Source organism: Lygodium microphyllum, chromosome 23 (assembly GCF_053477565.2).
Source record: "Lygodium microphyllum isolate KBCC chromosome 23, Lygodium_microphyllum_v1.1.10, whole genome shotgun sequence".
In the NCBI taxonomy this organism is placed as follows: Eukaryota; Viridiplantae; Streptophyta; class Polypodiopsida; order Schizaeales; family Lygodiaceae; genus Lygodium; species Lygodium microphyllum.
Genome location: NC_141157.1, coordinates 81,005,221 through 81,021,163, shown reverse-complemented (window position 1 = coordinate 81,021,163; position 15,943 = coordinate 81,005,221). Strand labels below are relative to the sequence as shown.

The window sequence follows — 15,943 nt, the reverse complement described above, 5'->3', positions numbered from 1 at the left end:
TATAAGTTCAAGAAGAGGCTTTAAAACCTTAAAGTTTATATACCTTTGGTTGATTCATTCTAAAAGTCCTTTAGAATATAAATAACAAGGTTTTGCATTTGTTATAAAAAATGTTGGGGACTAAAAGTTTATCATACAAGGTGAGCATCACTTGTATTAAATTTTGACATAGAGAAAAAAGTCAAAGCGACAAAGAAGGTGGGAAATTTTTTTGTTTATGTTTTGTTTTCAAATCTTGTGTAAAGAAGAAGGCTTAATTCCTTAATATGCTCATGTTTCTAGGCTAGAAGTTGAGTTTATCTCTATGATCTAAGTCCTTAAAGAAAGTTTAATCCAAGCTAAATTATAGCTCTCTCTGTGCAGCATTTCCCACTGGTGGCCAAAGACCACCCCTAGTGGAGGATCTATTATTTGTGCTTTTCTAGCGATTTGATTGGTCACATCTTAGTGGAGAATCAACTCATTCATCAAATTCAAACTTTGTTTTTGTTTCCCTTTTGGCCCTCAATCAACTATCACCTATTTTTTTTAACCACATATCCATCTTCCTTGACCATACTTGCAAAAGAATCTTCGTGGCCCCTCTTTACCTTTACAATTCCACTTCCTTGAAACAATTAGATTCAAATGCCATAGCTAGGGAAGTTAAATTGTTTTTTGTTGTCATATATATATATATATATATATATATATATATATATATATATATAGAGAGAGAGAGAGAGAGAGAGAGAGAGAGAGAGAGAGAGAGAGAGAGAGCTAAGTCATGCTAGCTCTAGGAGGGCTTCTTAAATTTAGGAAAATGCTAGAGTTCTCTAGAGTTGCATGGCGAAGGTTGGGAGTGAGGCAAAGATAGGTTGCAATGCATCGACGGTGAGCATGTTGGCTTCTTAAATTTAGGAAAATGCTAGAGTTCTCTAGAGTTGCATGGCGAAGGTTGGGAGTGAGGCAAAGATAGGTTGCAATGCATCGACGGTGAGCATGTTTAGTCCATTAGCCAGTGGAAGATTTACGAGGCAAATCAAGGTTTCCTGTTCATTAGTGCTATTAGAACTTCGATAGCAGAGGCTTTTCCGTTGGATTAGTAGGGAATAGGCGGGGTTAAGCAAGTGCTAGTGCCTCCACTCCCATTCCATCTAAGCAAGGGCGAGTGGGACCCCACTACCCCAACAAATGCTCGGTGTGACCCAACTCTAAGGTGGTAGGAAGAAATCTAGTGAAGGAAAGAGACAGGGAGGTTCCTAAGTGAAAAGGTTTGTCAGCGAAAGGTGGCTCCCAACCCCTTCACCGTGTTGGCTTGGACAACACCGTCCCCCCACCCCCCTCCATCCATTTCCCCCCTCCCCCCGTTTCCCCTTCTTTTTCCCCTTTCCGGGTCATGTGTAGAGCGCACCCACTCTCCCCCGTTCTTCTCCTTCTCCGTCGTCTTCTTCACCTCCCTTGTTCTTCCGTTTAGGCTTTCCGACCCTCCCGGGCCGTCCCTCCCTCAGAGAGAGAGAGAGAGATAGAGAGTCTGACAGAAGGCGCGTCTCGCCATGGGGCAGCAGTCCTTGATCTACAGCTTCGTGGCCCGTGGCACCGTCGTCCTCGCCGACTACTCCGCCTTCACCGGCAACTTCAGCGCCATCGCGCTCCAGGCCCTCAAGAAGCTTCCCCCTAACAACAACAAGTTCACCTACTCCTGCGATCACCACACCTTCAACTACCTTGTTGAAGATGGATTCAGTACGTTCCTTTTTTCCCCTGTATGACTAATTTCAGTAAATCGAGGTTGTAGATCTGAATCATTTGTTAGGGCTTCGATGAACCTGGAAATGGGAGCAGGTTTCTATTGTAGCTCGACCATAAATGGAAGCATTCAATCCTGTCTCTTGGATCTGAATCCATGGCGGTTGGATAATACTGCGGAATAAGCAAGCATTTTCCAGATTCAGTGCTACTCTTTTCTTATCTGCACGATGAACAATGTCTTTCCGTGTGGACGTTGCCATCTATCTACTTTATGGAAAGATTCCAATTACGAATTACTGGCAGATAATAGATTAATTCTGAGGTCAATGACTGGAAAGTTTGATAACTGCACTTAGGAGACACTAAGGCTGTGCGGACTTTGTTGAAAAGCGCAATGCTTACTTGAAGATCTGGGCTACATGATACAGCTATTTAGTCAGGCACCTTGGAAACTTTGAAGGCACATGGTGTCAGGCCTTAAAGCAGAAATGACCGAGTGGTAAGGACAAGTTTTTTGTGTAGACAGAAAAGAGAGGAGAACTTTGACATGAATCTACATCTTCCAGGTCCTTGGTAATCCTTTGCTGGTCACCATAGCATGCTGCATTTTGTCCCAATGCGTTTCCTGCCTGTTTTGAGTAGGGCAAGGAATCATCATTTCGATATTGATTTTCTCAATGCCATCAGCACTTCCTTGATTGTTTATCCTGTTAGCCACTTCAGAGTGCAAGCTTCCAGCTGATTCACTGCATTTGGAGGGCCATGTTATGTCGCCCTTATTGTATACATCGCTATTCTTATAGTTGTCATTGGCATAGCCAACTGCATTGGATTAGCTGTCCTGTAGCCTGCGGAGTGTTTGCCTCAACCGAGCCTACTATAGTTGTCAATCAAGTTGTTATTTTCTGCAATTGTGCTAAACAAGTCTAGCTCAATCTTGCATTTGTCCAGCCATTTTGAGCATTGTGACGCGGCCTTAATATTGAGATTTTCTGTGTTGCAGCTTTATTAATTATTATCATGCATAAATAAGTGTCAAAAGTCTTGGTACTTGTAGTTGTTTAGTTTTTGCATCCGTTTCTAATTTATCAATTAGAAGCATTCTTTTGAATGGTGAAAATTGTTTAAGGCAATGGCATTTATTTGTAGCTTTGCATGTTGTTTGAGCGACCAACTCGAGGTCTATGTGCCCATTACTATCACAATTGTTATTGCTTCCACAGTTGTAGTCACGAGTAACGTAGCATGGCAAAGTGTAATTATATAGAGTTGACAAGGGCAAGTCATCATTTAGAGTTGGCAAAGCTGGATGTTGCTCAACTTCCATTTACTCCATACAATGATGAACAGGAGAACTAGACTTTCATCATGAGTGTATTTGTGATATCCTCGATGCTTCAAGAATGACGCCTTACATTTGGATGACAAGATGTATCCTTTGGATGTGGTATTCCATTCCTCTTACTATTTATCTCCATCTTTAAGTCTGTGTGGAGACACATTTTCATTTTGGGTCAAGTTGTAAGGGTCTCTTATTTAAAAAAGTAAGCAACTAGCACAATTGTCCAGGGCTGGTTAGCCATTCTTCATGTGTTACTAGCTCTTATTTAGCTTCATTGATAATAAGACAACTAGTTTGTGTTCATTAGCGTCCAATAAGCTTATTTGCAAATATGTTGAAGACTTAAATGATGCAAAGTTTTTAAATGGAAAAGGATGGCCATCAATAAGGCAAAACTTTTGAGACACACCTCAAAAAATAACCTCTATGATTGAACATGCCAATGTAACTTGTTTTATGAATTCACCGGCCACATTGATGTGTGACATGACTTATGTTTCAAGGCATATATTGTGAACCTTGTGTTGATATTTTGGATGGTATGTTGAAAATATCACTATCATCAAAACAAGGGAATGAGGTATTAGTAGTGCAATGTTATTGATCAAGTACAGAAGTAGTTAATTAATGCAACGAATCTTTCTTTGAGTGTCAAAAGTACACATAATTGGTTTGGATGGCACTTATTCAAGACTACGATTTGTCGATGTTTTCTTAGTAGTCATGATTGTCATGCCTTGTCATTTGCTGCTTATGAGCCTCAATCTAAGTTATACGAGGACTTTAGAAGCTTTAACATGTCATGTTTATCACTTGTTTTGATGGAGGAGGTATCTCACTCTAGAGCGGTCATCTGAGTGCATTTCTATGCATTTTTTTCTTTTTTTGGCTTTTTGTGTGCTTTTATGGAGCAATTTTTGCATTTTCTAGAATGTCTCCATTTGTTAGATAGTATTTAGCCCATAGAAACATGAAACAGGGAACGAGAATGGGGAGGATGATGGGGATGTCGAATATAGGGAATGGGGACGTGGAAATGGGAATGCCATTTAAAAAATTAAAATTCATGAAAAAAAATTAATATTTGACTCATAATCCATGTGGAGTGTTAAAACCAAGGTATATAATCCACAAGGACAAATCATTTTAAGTTTTAACTTTAAATATGTCATGCATCATTCTAAAACTAGTCATTACAAATTGAATTACAACTTACAAGGCTCAAGAGTTAAGCTATTCAATTATAGAACGCATAATACATATGCCATAAAACAATGAACAATGAACTAAACTTTAAAGTTTAAGTTGAAAGGATATGCCCATGGCTCCATTGTCACAAAACTTAAAAGACTACAAATATGAAGTCTAATCTTTGAAGGAACATACTCATTGTCCCAAAAAAGACTACAAATATGAAGTCTAATCTTTGAAAGAACATGCTTATTGCCCCAAAAAGACTACAAATATGAAGTCTAATCTCTAGACTGAAGCAAAATACGGCATGCTAAAATAGTCCAAAGGGCAATTGCAAGACTGCAAGTACAAATATAATGTCGGCATGACACAACGGCCCAAGTGTCACACTGTCATCAATGATCATAATATCATATACAATGTATATATATCATGAGACTCATGATAAGCAAACTAAATCAAAGATCATCATCATGATCTGAGGTTGCTCTAGCTACTCCTGAAATTTCAGCCTCATCATCATGTGTACCATGAACTGTTGCATCTCTCTCAACATCAATGTGTCTTCTCTTTGTGTTGCATCTCCCATTCTGTGAATGGATCAGCCTTTGTTGTCATACTGCTACATAACATCCTTGAATTAGCACTAGCAAATACAAGATCGTTTGTTCTCTTCACACCAAGACAGTGTCAGTTTCTCTTCTTTGAAGCAATGTGAGTGTATGTACTCCACAATTGCTCTAAACTAGAGGAGCTAATTGACTAACTTAAAATACGGATGTCTAGTTGTTGCAACTCAAGACCATCTGAACCATAGTTCTTCCATCACAAAGCTGCCCCAATCTTATAGTGATCCTCTTATGCATCTCCACAACGAAAAGAACCCTGAAAGGTCCTATAACATGAAAGCTGGTCTTTGATCTTTCGTCTAGTGCCATGATCAGATACTAGACGAGACAATATAAGTCTCGATGCATCCATAACCTCAGTGTCATTCTCCTAACCCTTAGGCTCATATGCCTCATCATTTGGTGCCAACTCCTGCAGCTTTTCATTCAGCCTATCCATAGTCTCATAGACCTCGCCAATGCAAAGTTGCATAGCATCCATAACCCTTAATAAATGCACAATAGGTGATACCATAGCATCTATTTGCTTTACATCATCCCAAAAAGTGGAGTCATTTAGTAAGACAACAAATGCCGTGTACTTTTCTCTTAGAAGAGATCTTTTGTCGATATGGCTGTGTGGGAAAAATTACTGTAGATAGGGGTGAGCTGGATGCAGATGAAGCTCATGATTTCTTTGCACTGTTGGGGATAAAGCTTGCTTTAATTTCAGCCTATAATCTTGAAGGAAATGACAAAAGTGAAAGAGGTCATCCACCTATTGTGAAGGCATTGGCAAAAGCATGTGGAGAGAAGGTAAAAGAGTGGCCACGATTGCTCCCTTATGCCTTGTGGTTGACAAAACAACTTATAGTGCTGTTATAGGATATATGCTTGTAGAATTGATGTATGGTCAAAAACCTATCATGCCAATAGAAGAGATGACAGCCACATGGAGTATGCTATCTTGGGAGGAGGAGTTGAATCGAGAGGAGTTATTGGCATGCGTAGCGCATTAGACAATTGGAAAGAAAGTCAGAAGACATAGAGGCAGGAATTGCAAAGTTAAGGGCAGCAAGGATACAGAATAAGAAACGGTTTGACAAAAGACATAGATTGAGGCCAAGAACCATACAAGATGGGGATTGGATATTGGTTTATGATAGCAGTTTAGACAATCAACATAGTGCCATGTGTAAAGTTTCCAAAAGATGGTTTGTACCCTAAGTGGTAAGACATGTATTTGATAATGCTACTTATGCATTAAATGAGCTGGATGGGATAGCCATAAAACTTTCAGTAGCAGGGAAAATAATCAAATTATTCAAGAGGCGGGAATCTAATGTCTATGAGTTGCCAAAATTTGAAGAAAATAGTGGCCATGATACAGAGGGTAGCCAGGAAGATATGGAAGATGAAGAAGGAAAGGATATGGTTACAGAGGATGAGGAGGACTTAGAATCTGATGACAACTAGGATTTTGGCACATACCGAAGGATGTGTAGAATAAGAGAGGGTGGATGTCGTGCCACTACGCGGACACAGTGTGAAAAACTCTGGAGTGCTTCATTATCCAACTTTCTTATTGATCAAGAGAGTCAATGACATCTGAGTCATTAGTGCTAGTGTGAGTGGCATGGATGGTCCAAAAATACTAGATTTTTGGACAATTTTAGCCTATTTTAGATATGTTGGATATTTTTTATTGTAAATATCCAAAAAAGCTAGGAAAACTTCTAGATTAGGGTGGCATGCAAAAAGCAAGTTGCTTTTTTAGCCAGTTATGGGATTTTTCATAAAAGAGAAAGATGGGCGAAATCATGCGCTTCGCGATCGCAGTTGACAGCCAGAATACAACACTTTGAACTGGAAGAAGAAGAAGAAGTGATCTGGGAGATCCTTGATCAGATGTCTTGGGGTTTTACCCCCCTTTCGAAGCTAAAGGAGCCATCAGATTTGGGTTTTGAGCAGCAAAGAGGAAGCTGTTGTTTTGATGTACATTTTTGGTCTACAAAGGAGCTCCAAGAGATCTAATGCTTGGAGATTGCTTTTGAGTAGTGCTAAACAAGGAATTTCAGGTTCTGTCAATACATATTGATTCGATTCATTGTGCTTTGTCTTTATCTTGTTTACCTCTTGTCTATTCTTTTTCTTCTCTTCCATCTCCTATCTCTACTTCCTTCTAACTCCGATCCCTGGTGGATACGACCTTTCGACTAAAACCCCTTTGATAACGTGTCAAATTTTGTGCCTGTGGGTGCATATACAACATAAATTGCAACTAAAATTTGGGACTTCCCATGTATTGTGATGTATTTGTCCTTGGAACAGCTGTAATCAGTTGTGGAGTGCTGTAGCACAAGGTTTGGTGCTTCTGAAAATTTATTTGCAGATCTGAAATTTCTGCATTTACATGGTTATTTATTGCTGGTTGGTTTGTACCTTGGTCACTTGTGTGACAGTTTGGGCCTGCATTTGCTGAATTTTTTGGTCACATTTGGGCTGAAAATCATGGCTGGCAGTAGTGACAGCAGTCATCTCATGCACATTAAAAAGCTCGAAGAAGCACATAACTTTGCAGTCTGGCAAAAATAGTGTTATAATATCCTGTTGCAGAAGAAGCAGGCAAAGCCGATTAAGACTAAAGGGGCAAAGCTTGCAGACATGGAACAGGAAGACTAAGATGAGTTAAACGAGCTTGCACGCTCAACCATTGAGCTATTGATTTTTGATGCCTTGTTGTTTAATATTGAAGGTTTGGATTTTGTCTATGCTATTTGGACTCGACTGGAAGAACTATATGCACAGAAGAGTGGCGCAAGCAAAGTTTATTGGTTGAAAAAGCTTATGGATTTGCGTATGAAAGAGGGTACATCAATGTCTAGTCACTTGAGTGAGTTTAACTCCATTTTCAGCCAACTGGTTGCCTTGAAGTCATGATTGATAAAGAATTTGAGGCTATGTTCTTGCTTTTCACTCTGCTAGAGAGTTGGGATATATTTAGGACGGCCATGAGCAATTCTAATGCGCTCCTTCTGTATGCTGATGTAGAGGGTGCTCTACTCATGAAAGAAATGAATTGGCATAACAATGCATCCAGTAAGTCTTCTAGTGCTTTGCATACTAGGGGTAGATCACAACAGAAAAGGCAAATTTGATAGCAAGGGATGTAATAAATCATGTGGTAAGGATGTTGAATGCCATCATTGTGGCAAGAAGGGCCACTTTAAACCTAATTGCTACAAATGGAAGAAAGAGAAAGGAAAGGGCAAGAAGACAGATGATAGCAAGGAAGAGAAGAAAGAGAGTCAGCCTACGAAGAGCAGTGTTAAAATTGAAGAGGTGAATGTAGTCACTCATGATAGTGATAGTGGAAGTGATGTACTCTGTCTCTTTACACTTTAGTACACATGCTTTACTTGCAGATACGGATGATGACGTGCATACTTGGATTTTAGATTCAGGTGCTTTCTTTCATGTCACCCCTCATCGTGAGTGGGTTTTTGACTATACAGGGGGTCGATACAGTGTTGTCCATCTTGGGGACAACTATGCATGTGACATTGTAGGTATTGGCAGTGTACAGTTGCAGTTTCAACATGGTTCTGTCTTCACACTTTAGCATGTATGGCATGTACCTTAGCTCAAGAATAGCTTGATTAGCACAGGGCAGCTAGATGAGGATGGATTTCATACCACCTTTGGTGAGCAAAATGCAGCTTAAAGAACTGAAAAAGAACTAAAGACTAAACATTGGGCACGCCGCTTACCTTCATCTGTGAGCAAAATGCAGCCCAAAGAGGGATCAAACCTTTGTATAGGTCTTTTGACGCGTGAAGACCTTCTTACCCAATGATTTGTGTTATCAGGTAATGGATCCACATCCAAAGATATGTCAATGACCTCATTATTTGGCTGTTGAATTGCATGTTCAGGTTGCTGTAATACAATTTCAGGCTGTTGTAATTCATTTTCAGCATGCTGATTTTGTTGCCTTAAATGATTTTCAGCATCCCCTTGTTGCCCATTTTCATCTGGCTCAATGATGATACGCTGATTATCATAATCAGCATCAAATGGAGCTGAATTTTCAGCAGCTGATGGGTATTCAAGAGGTTGATCATGCTGAAACTTAACTTTCTTTTTGTCTGAGTCATTAGATGTGACATTTTTCAGTAGCTTTGACCCATTAAATACCACATCCTGGTTGCATAGCACCTTTTTTATGCTTGGAACCCAAACTCAATAGCCCAATTCACCTTCATCTCCATAACCCATGAAGATGCCTCTATGAGATTTTATATCAAGTTTGGTCTTGCTATCAATAGGTACGTGTACATAGCATTCGCAGCCAAAGACTCTTAAGTGGTCATATGAAGTAGGTTTGCCAAACCAAAACTATTCAGGAATGCCACTTTCAAGTGTATGATGTGGAGATTGGTTGCAGATATGCACACCGGTTTTAAGTGCCTCTCCCCAAAACGATTGTGAGAGATTAGCAGTGGACAACATGCATCGTATCTTCTCACATAACTCAACCACACCATTTGATGACGGATTATAAGGAGATGTAAGCTCTTCTTTAATCCCATTGGCATCACAAAATTTATTGAATTCTTTAGATACATATTCTCCCCCGCTATTTGTTCTTACGCATTTTAATTTTTAACCCTTTTGAATACTAACAAATGCATAAAACCTTTTAAAAGCATCCAATGCCTCACTTTTTTGCTTAAGCAAGTAAACCCATAACTTTCTAGAATGGTCATCATTAAAAGACACAAAATAACGAAAACCACTATGAGTTTTTATTGGCATGGTGCATACATCAGAATGGACTAAAGCCAAGATACATGCCTTCCTAGAGGCTCCATGAGAGTATGGACTCTTTACATGTTTACCTAGAACATAGTCATCACAAAAGTCAAGCTTTGAGTTTTTCACATCAACTCTTCCAAGTGAAAAAAGTGCTTGCAAACCCTTTTGGCTCATGTGTCCAAGACTCTTGTGCCATAACTCCATGTGTGACAGCACTTCAGCAACTGCAACAAACTAATCAACTCAAAATGCATCACCAATGTGGAAAGCCCCAAAATTTTTATAGTAAAATTGCCCCAATTGCATCAATACATGTTCCCAAGCATCAAATGTAAGCAAATGTTGCAGAAATTTTACAAATTCTGCAAAAACCCCAATTTCGGGATCCAAGAGTGCACAAATCTCAAAGAAATTAGCTCAATTGAGCAAAATTTCACTTGCACTTGAAAATCCCCAAAATTTTTGAGGCCCGTACACTGAATGTCTGCAATTTATGGATCAAGAGTCATTGAAGTATGTGTCCAGCACCAAATTTGGGAAAAGCCCCAAATTTCTAGGAGCAAATTTGCACAGATTTACGTTCTATGCTTATGTGAACGCTCAGTAGAGAAGGAAGAAAAATTGAAAATTCTTGATTTAAAAAAAGGGTTGTTGACCTGCTTGTCAGTCTGGCATGTGCTGCCCCAACCGCCTGACCCTTGTCAACTTGTTGGCACGCCATGTGCTGGTCCCGTCCGCTTGGCCATCGTCTGATGCCGCGTGCTGGTCTCGATCACATGGCCACTGTCTGACGCCTGCGTGTTGCCTGCAAGTTGCCTTAGCCTGGGCTGCTTATTAATTTCTTGAGCATGACGACTGTCGCTGCCCCGTCAACCTGGTCTTGTGGCTGTCGCCTGCAGCCGGTAAGTGTGGACGTCGCCTGCAAATGGCGACTATTGCCTATGGTTGTTGATATTGCGGCTACTTGCGTGAACCGTGAGCTCTGATACCAGTTTGATGAGAACGAGTGGAAGCAAAGAGCACACACATCAAACGAGGTGCTGAACAATGAGTGAGTGTGAGAGTGAGTGTTGATGGATAGGTATGTACCAATGTGGTACACACAAAGAATAAAAGAATGTATCTATACTTAGGGTACGGTACACTTACACTTGCTAGGGTGAGTTCACATGTGTAAAGTAATATATACACGGGAGAGCGTAAGGGGCCTTTACACCCGACAAGTATTCCACCTAAAAGGAGACGTGTGGTGAAGAATGTTAGCAGTTTTGTTAGCTCATGAGTGAGTTTGGGCATGTGTAGTAGTGTGCCAAAGATTTGCCTATGGTTGTTGATATTGCGGCTACTTGGGTGAACCGTGAGCTCTGGTACCAGTTTGATGAGAACGAGTGGAAGCAGAGAGCACATACATCAAATGAGGTGCTGAACAATGAGTGTGTGAGAGTGAGAGTCGATGGATAGGTATGTACCAATGTGGTACACACAAAGAATAAAAGAATGTACCTATACTTAGGGTACGGTACACTTACACCTGCTAGGGTGAGTTCACATGTGTAAAGTAATATATACACGGGAGAGCGTAAGGGGCCTTTACACCCGACAAGTATTCCACCTAAAAGGAGACGTGTGGTGAAGAATGTTAGTAGTTTTGTTAGCTCATGAGTGAGTTTGGGCATGTGTAGTAGTGTGCCAAAGATTTTAGTGATTTTTGTGTGCCATTTTTATGGTGATTTAGCATTTATTTTGATTCATACAACTCAAAGGGGTTGTATGAACCTGACACTAGGGCCTGGTTGAGATGAAGAAGATGGGTTGCGAGTTGTCCCAAATGTTATATGTCCTCCATGATTGGAGAGGTGGCCAACCTTACCAATAAGTTGGTTGGAGTAGCAAAGTTGGTAGGAGGGGTGTAAGCTTGATTATATGTAATGTGCAAGTACTCTTCAAACTCCTCTGTCAAGAGATTGAAATTTGGAACAAGAGAAGAAAAAGAGGGTGAAGGTGAAGGTGGGGTGTCATCTTGCTCGCTGAGTCCAAAATGCCTCCTCAAGGCCTCCAATGATGGAGAAGCTTGATAAGACATTGTGGGATCCCGAGAAGGAGGTGTTTAAGACATTATGAATCAATTATGTGTCGTTCGTGTACCTCGTACAAAACCAAGCCTCCACAATATGCGCAAGATACTCTTTACAAGAGCACTAGCTTTGATACCATGCAAAGATATGCTAGGGTTTGCATTGAGGAAACATAGAAAGTATGGCCACAATTGAAACACAAAGACTCAGATAGTGACATGTAAAACTCAAATCCTAAGCACAAAACGTAAAACGCAAAACACACAAACACAAATAGAGAGGAGAAAGAACGTTGAAGTGAATGAATGAATGCTGTAAATGAATGAGAGAATGCTCCAGGGGGAAGCCATCCAACAGTCGGTGGCTCTTGTGTGAGTGGGCTGAGGGAGGTGTTGATGTGTGTTGTCCACCGGAGATAGATTCCAAGTGCAGTAACCACTAGTCAAAGCATAGGACGATGAAGAAAAGTGCTGAAAACACAATACCAACCTGATGTAGATGATGGAAGCTAATCATTTGCAACAATGGGAGGTTGGGCGACAACTATAGACCATGTAGCAGCAGTCGTTGGGGGCTGGACAGTTAGTGGAAGATGGTTGATGGTTGAAAGTTGAAACCTGCAAGACAAGGGTAGGGCTGAATGGTGGACAGCATGTCTATTTATAGACATGGAAGGATCCTCCCAAATTAGGGTTTTGCATGTGGGACATAGAAGCTCTCTAGAACCGTTCCCCCTTTAATGAAACTTTTGGTAGCTTGCTGTTTTGGGGCTGTTTCAAAGAGCTAATCAAGATGTAATGAAATTTTTGTTCAATAGTTTCAACTAGAATTTATTTTGTTACACATTCAGAATGGTCTTAGTGAGCATCGTAAAGTAAACTAAATGCCAGGTTTAATTCTAACAAAAACATTATTAATATTGTCTGGTAGCAAAAATCATGTTGTGAGGTTTAAGGTCGCTGATTGATGTTAGGTCCATTTTCAATAGGTTTGGGTTGCTCTTCAGTTCTTATTTCAAGGGACTCTTTTGTAGATTCAAGTGTTTCTTATGAAAAGATTTACAAAAGCTATGCATTTCAATTTACACAGACTGATGATGTAAGAGTAAGACAATGTGTTAAGTCTTTAAATAATCTTACTCATTCTTATCCAGGTGCTTTAGAATCTTAAAGTATTTCTGATTCAGGTGTATGCTATATTTGCAGCATATATGGTTGTTGCTGATGAGTCAATTGGGAGGCAAATACCCATAGCTTTTTTGGAGCGTGTCAAGGAGGATTTCAAGAGAAGATATGGAGGCGGAAAAGCTGACACTGCAGTTGAAAGTAGCCTTACCAGAGACTTTGGGTGTGTTGAAATTGAGATGGTGATTATCTAGTTGTAGTATTTACTCTTGTTTGGTGTGGCTCATGACGAAAGACATTTGCAGGCCCAAATTAAAGGACCATATGCAATATTGTATCGATCATCCTGAAGAAATGAACAAACTTGCGAAAGTGAAGGCTCAAGTTACTGAAGTCAAGGGTATTATGATGGAGAATATTGAGAAGGTTTGTTTTCAGGCTCTCTTGCGTCTTTTAGTTTTTGCAGTTTTAGAAAAATTAACAGAGGGTGTGTGAATGTACCTTATTTCCTATTTTTTCATTCGTGAAAGTAAGCAAGTATTTTAATACATATGAACGCACTCTAACAAAATAATGAAAATGAAATTATTTTTTAATGAAAAAAATCAATAACTTGAGTATTTAACCTATTTTATGTAAGCAATTAAATTATATAATCAAAATGATAGTTTTCAAGAAAAATACACTTTTTACCAAGTTTCTTGAATGCTAAAAATAAGATTTTTGTATGAATTTACATCAATTTTAAGTATTTAGAAGAATTTTGAATTAATTTTTTAGTTGAAAACTTTTCAAAATTAACATTCTTAGTCATATTTAAGAAGTATTTATTGTGACCGTTAATTTTTTAATTGTTGGAGTTTAATTCTCTGTTATTTGGGAGCATCCTTATCATGTTTCTTGAAAGCAATATATTTATAGCAAAAGTAATGTCGAAACATAAGGTCTTACATCACCAGGTTCAGCTAGAGGGAAACCAGCATTTTCACTGACTGTTCTGCTGGGTCTTGAAGTTTCTTGGCCAATTCTTGAGAAATTTACTACTTTTAGTTGTATTCTTCATCTAATTGAGTAGATATAGGGATCACTGTGCATGTCTTCTAGTCATACTAGCAGCAAAATTTTCGAAACAACTGTATTGCAGGCAGGGACTAAACCCTTGTGCCTAATGGTTTGGATTCTCTCTCTCCATCAACATACTATGTATAGTACACGTCAGTTGTAGAGATCGTGCTTTTAATTTACTGCAAAGTTTACGGGAAGCAGAATGCCAGAGGTTAAACTTGTGAGGGTTAAACCTTTGTGTCTAACATTTTGGATAATCTTTCTGCAGTAGCTATGCCTAGTACATGTCAGTCTAAATGTTATGTGCTTGTAATCAACTGTGAAGATTGGGGGAAGCAGAATGCTATAGAGGCAAACTTGTCTTTTGTTTTGATGGTCTCTCTACAGCCACACACTACCATGGCCCGTCCAGCCATTCCAGCCCTCAGATCCTACCTCTCTCTCTTTTTCTGCATTGGGAGATCTCTCTCTGTGCATGCATGCAAGTCGCTGACTAATAGCTGGTCAAAAGATCCATCTATCTTCTAACTTGATTTTTCAACTTTGGAAAACCTCAGTTGTCTACTGTGATGTACAAGGCAGTTTCTGTATGAGATACAATTGCTAGTAAACTGCAGTATGAAGGGGAGTTTGGTGTTGAGAGGAGTTGTATCTAGCATGAGATTCTCAGGGATTTTACTCTTGCTTTTTCGTAATTGCTTTTCTTAGTCCTGTAGGACCAAATTCTTGGGAATAGGTGAAAAAATTGGTTCTCTCATTCTAGCATGGTTTGTCTTAGGAAGGCAATTACTAGGTTTTTAGGAGATTAGCATGTGGGTAACATCTGTGTGCCAGCTGGCAGCGGGCATGGTTGGAAATTTGTCACAGGGAGGCAATTGCTAGTTAAGAAGCTTAGCATGTGGCTAACGTTTTTGTGTCCTAACTGGAACTTGGCATGTCTATGAACAATCCTCTGGGTCATTTTCTGGTTGGCTCCTTTTCTAAATCGGAGACAGTAAGCCACTTCACTTTCAATGTTTCACCTTTTCAGGTTCTCGATAGAGGAGAGAAAATTGAGCTGCTGGTTGACAAGACTGAAAACCTCCGTTTCCAGGTGAGGTTTTACTTCCGTTGTCTTTTTACAGCATCCTGGAATACTCAGAGCTGTTGTGTGATTGCTTTATTGCAAGTTCTTGCACCTCTATTTGGCATGGCAACATTTAGCTAAGCTCGTATCTTTTATTGTAAATTTGTAGTCACAAGTATTTCCATTTTGTAGGCTGACAACTTTCAGAAGCAAGGCAAGCAATTGAGGCGGAAAATGTGGTTGCAAAACATGAAAGTGAAGTTAGTGGTTATTGGAATTGTGATCATTCTTGTCCTCATCATCTGGCTATCGATATGCAAAGGCTTCAAATGCCACTGATCAATAATGCTGCTGTTTGATCTTCTGATGCTCAGCACTCCTTATTCTTGTATACAATACGTGATTGGCCAGGTTAATCTAGATCCTTTGTAGAGAATCAGTCTTCTGTTAATGAGCGGATTTTGACTAAACATTTGAGGGTCCAGGACAATGAGTGTGACTGTTAACTGTCTTCTGGGAAGCCAACGTTTATGCTTGTATAATGCTGAATAACAGTGTATTTATTTGTGTGCTCGTATGCTGCATATGTTGACTTTGAAGTGATAAGTACATTCTGTTCAAAATTGTTCTCACTGGATTAAGTTAAGAGTGGATCTTGTAATCCTCAAAATATGAAGAGCTGATATCAGTGATGAGATTCCACAAATGAATCTGTGGCTCTGGTTTTAAGAGTCGCTTGATATTACAGAAAGCTCCAATTGCTAATTTGTTCAATGGAGAACAGTGGCCATAACATGCTTTGATGTCTCTCAAATCTGCAATTCAGTTAGCTAGAATTATAATGTCTTGTTTAGATCCTTTGCACCCTCTTCCGAAGTCATGCACAGAAGCTGGGTTGATTGATCTATGTTACGATCATG

At 39.6% G+C, this 15,943-nt stretch overlaps 1 protein-coding gene across 1 annotated transcript; it reads left to right on the top strand.

Moving 5' to 3' along the window:
- Positions 1-1,348: 1,348 nt before the first annotated feature.
- Positions 1,349-15,596, top strand: LOC148016390 (vesicle-associated membrane protein 721-like). The gene is made up of 5 exons (XM_087663668.1): positions 1,349-1,725; positions 12,974-13,115; positions 13,198-13,318; positions 14,988-15,050; positions 15,216-15,596. Exons 1-5 carry the CDS (start codon positions 1,536-1,538, stop codon positions 15,360-15,362), a joined length of 663 nt encoding a protein of 220 aa, XP_087519794.1. The 5' UTR covers positions 1,349-1,535; the 3' UTR covers positions 15,363-15,596.
- The last annotated feature ends 347 nt before the right edge of the window (positions 15,597-15,943 follow it).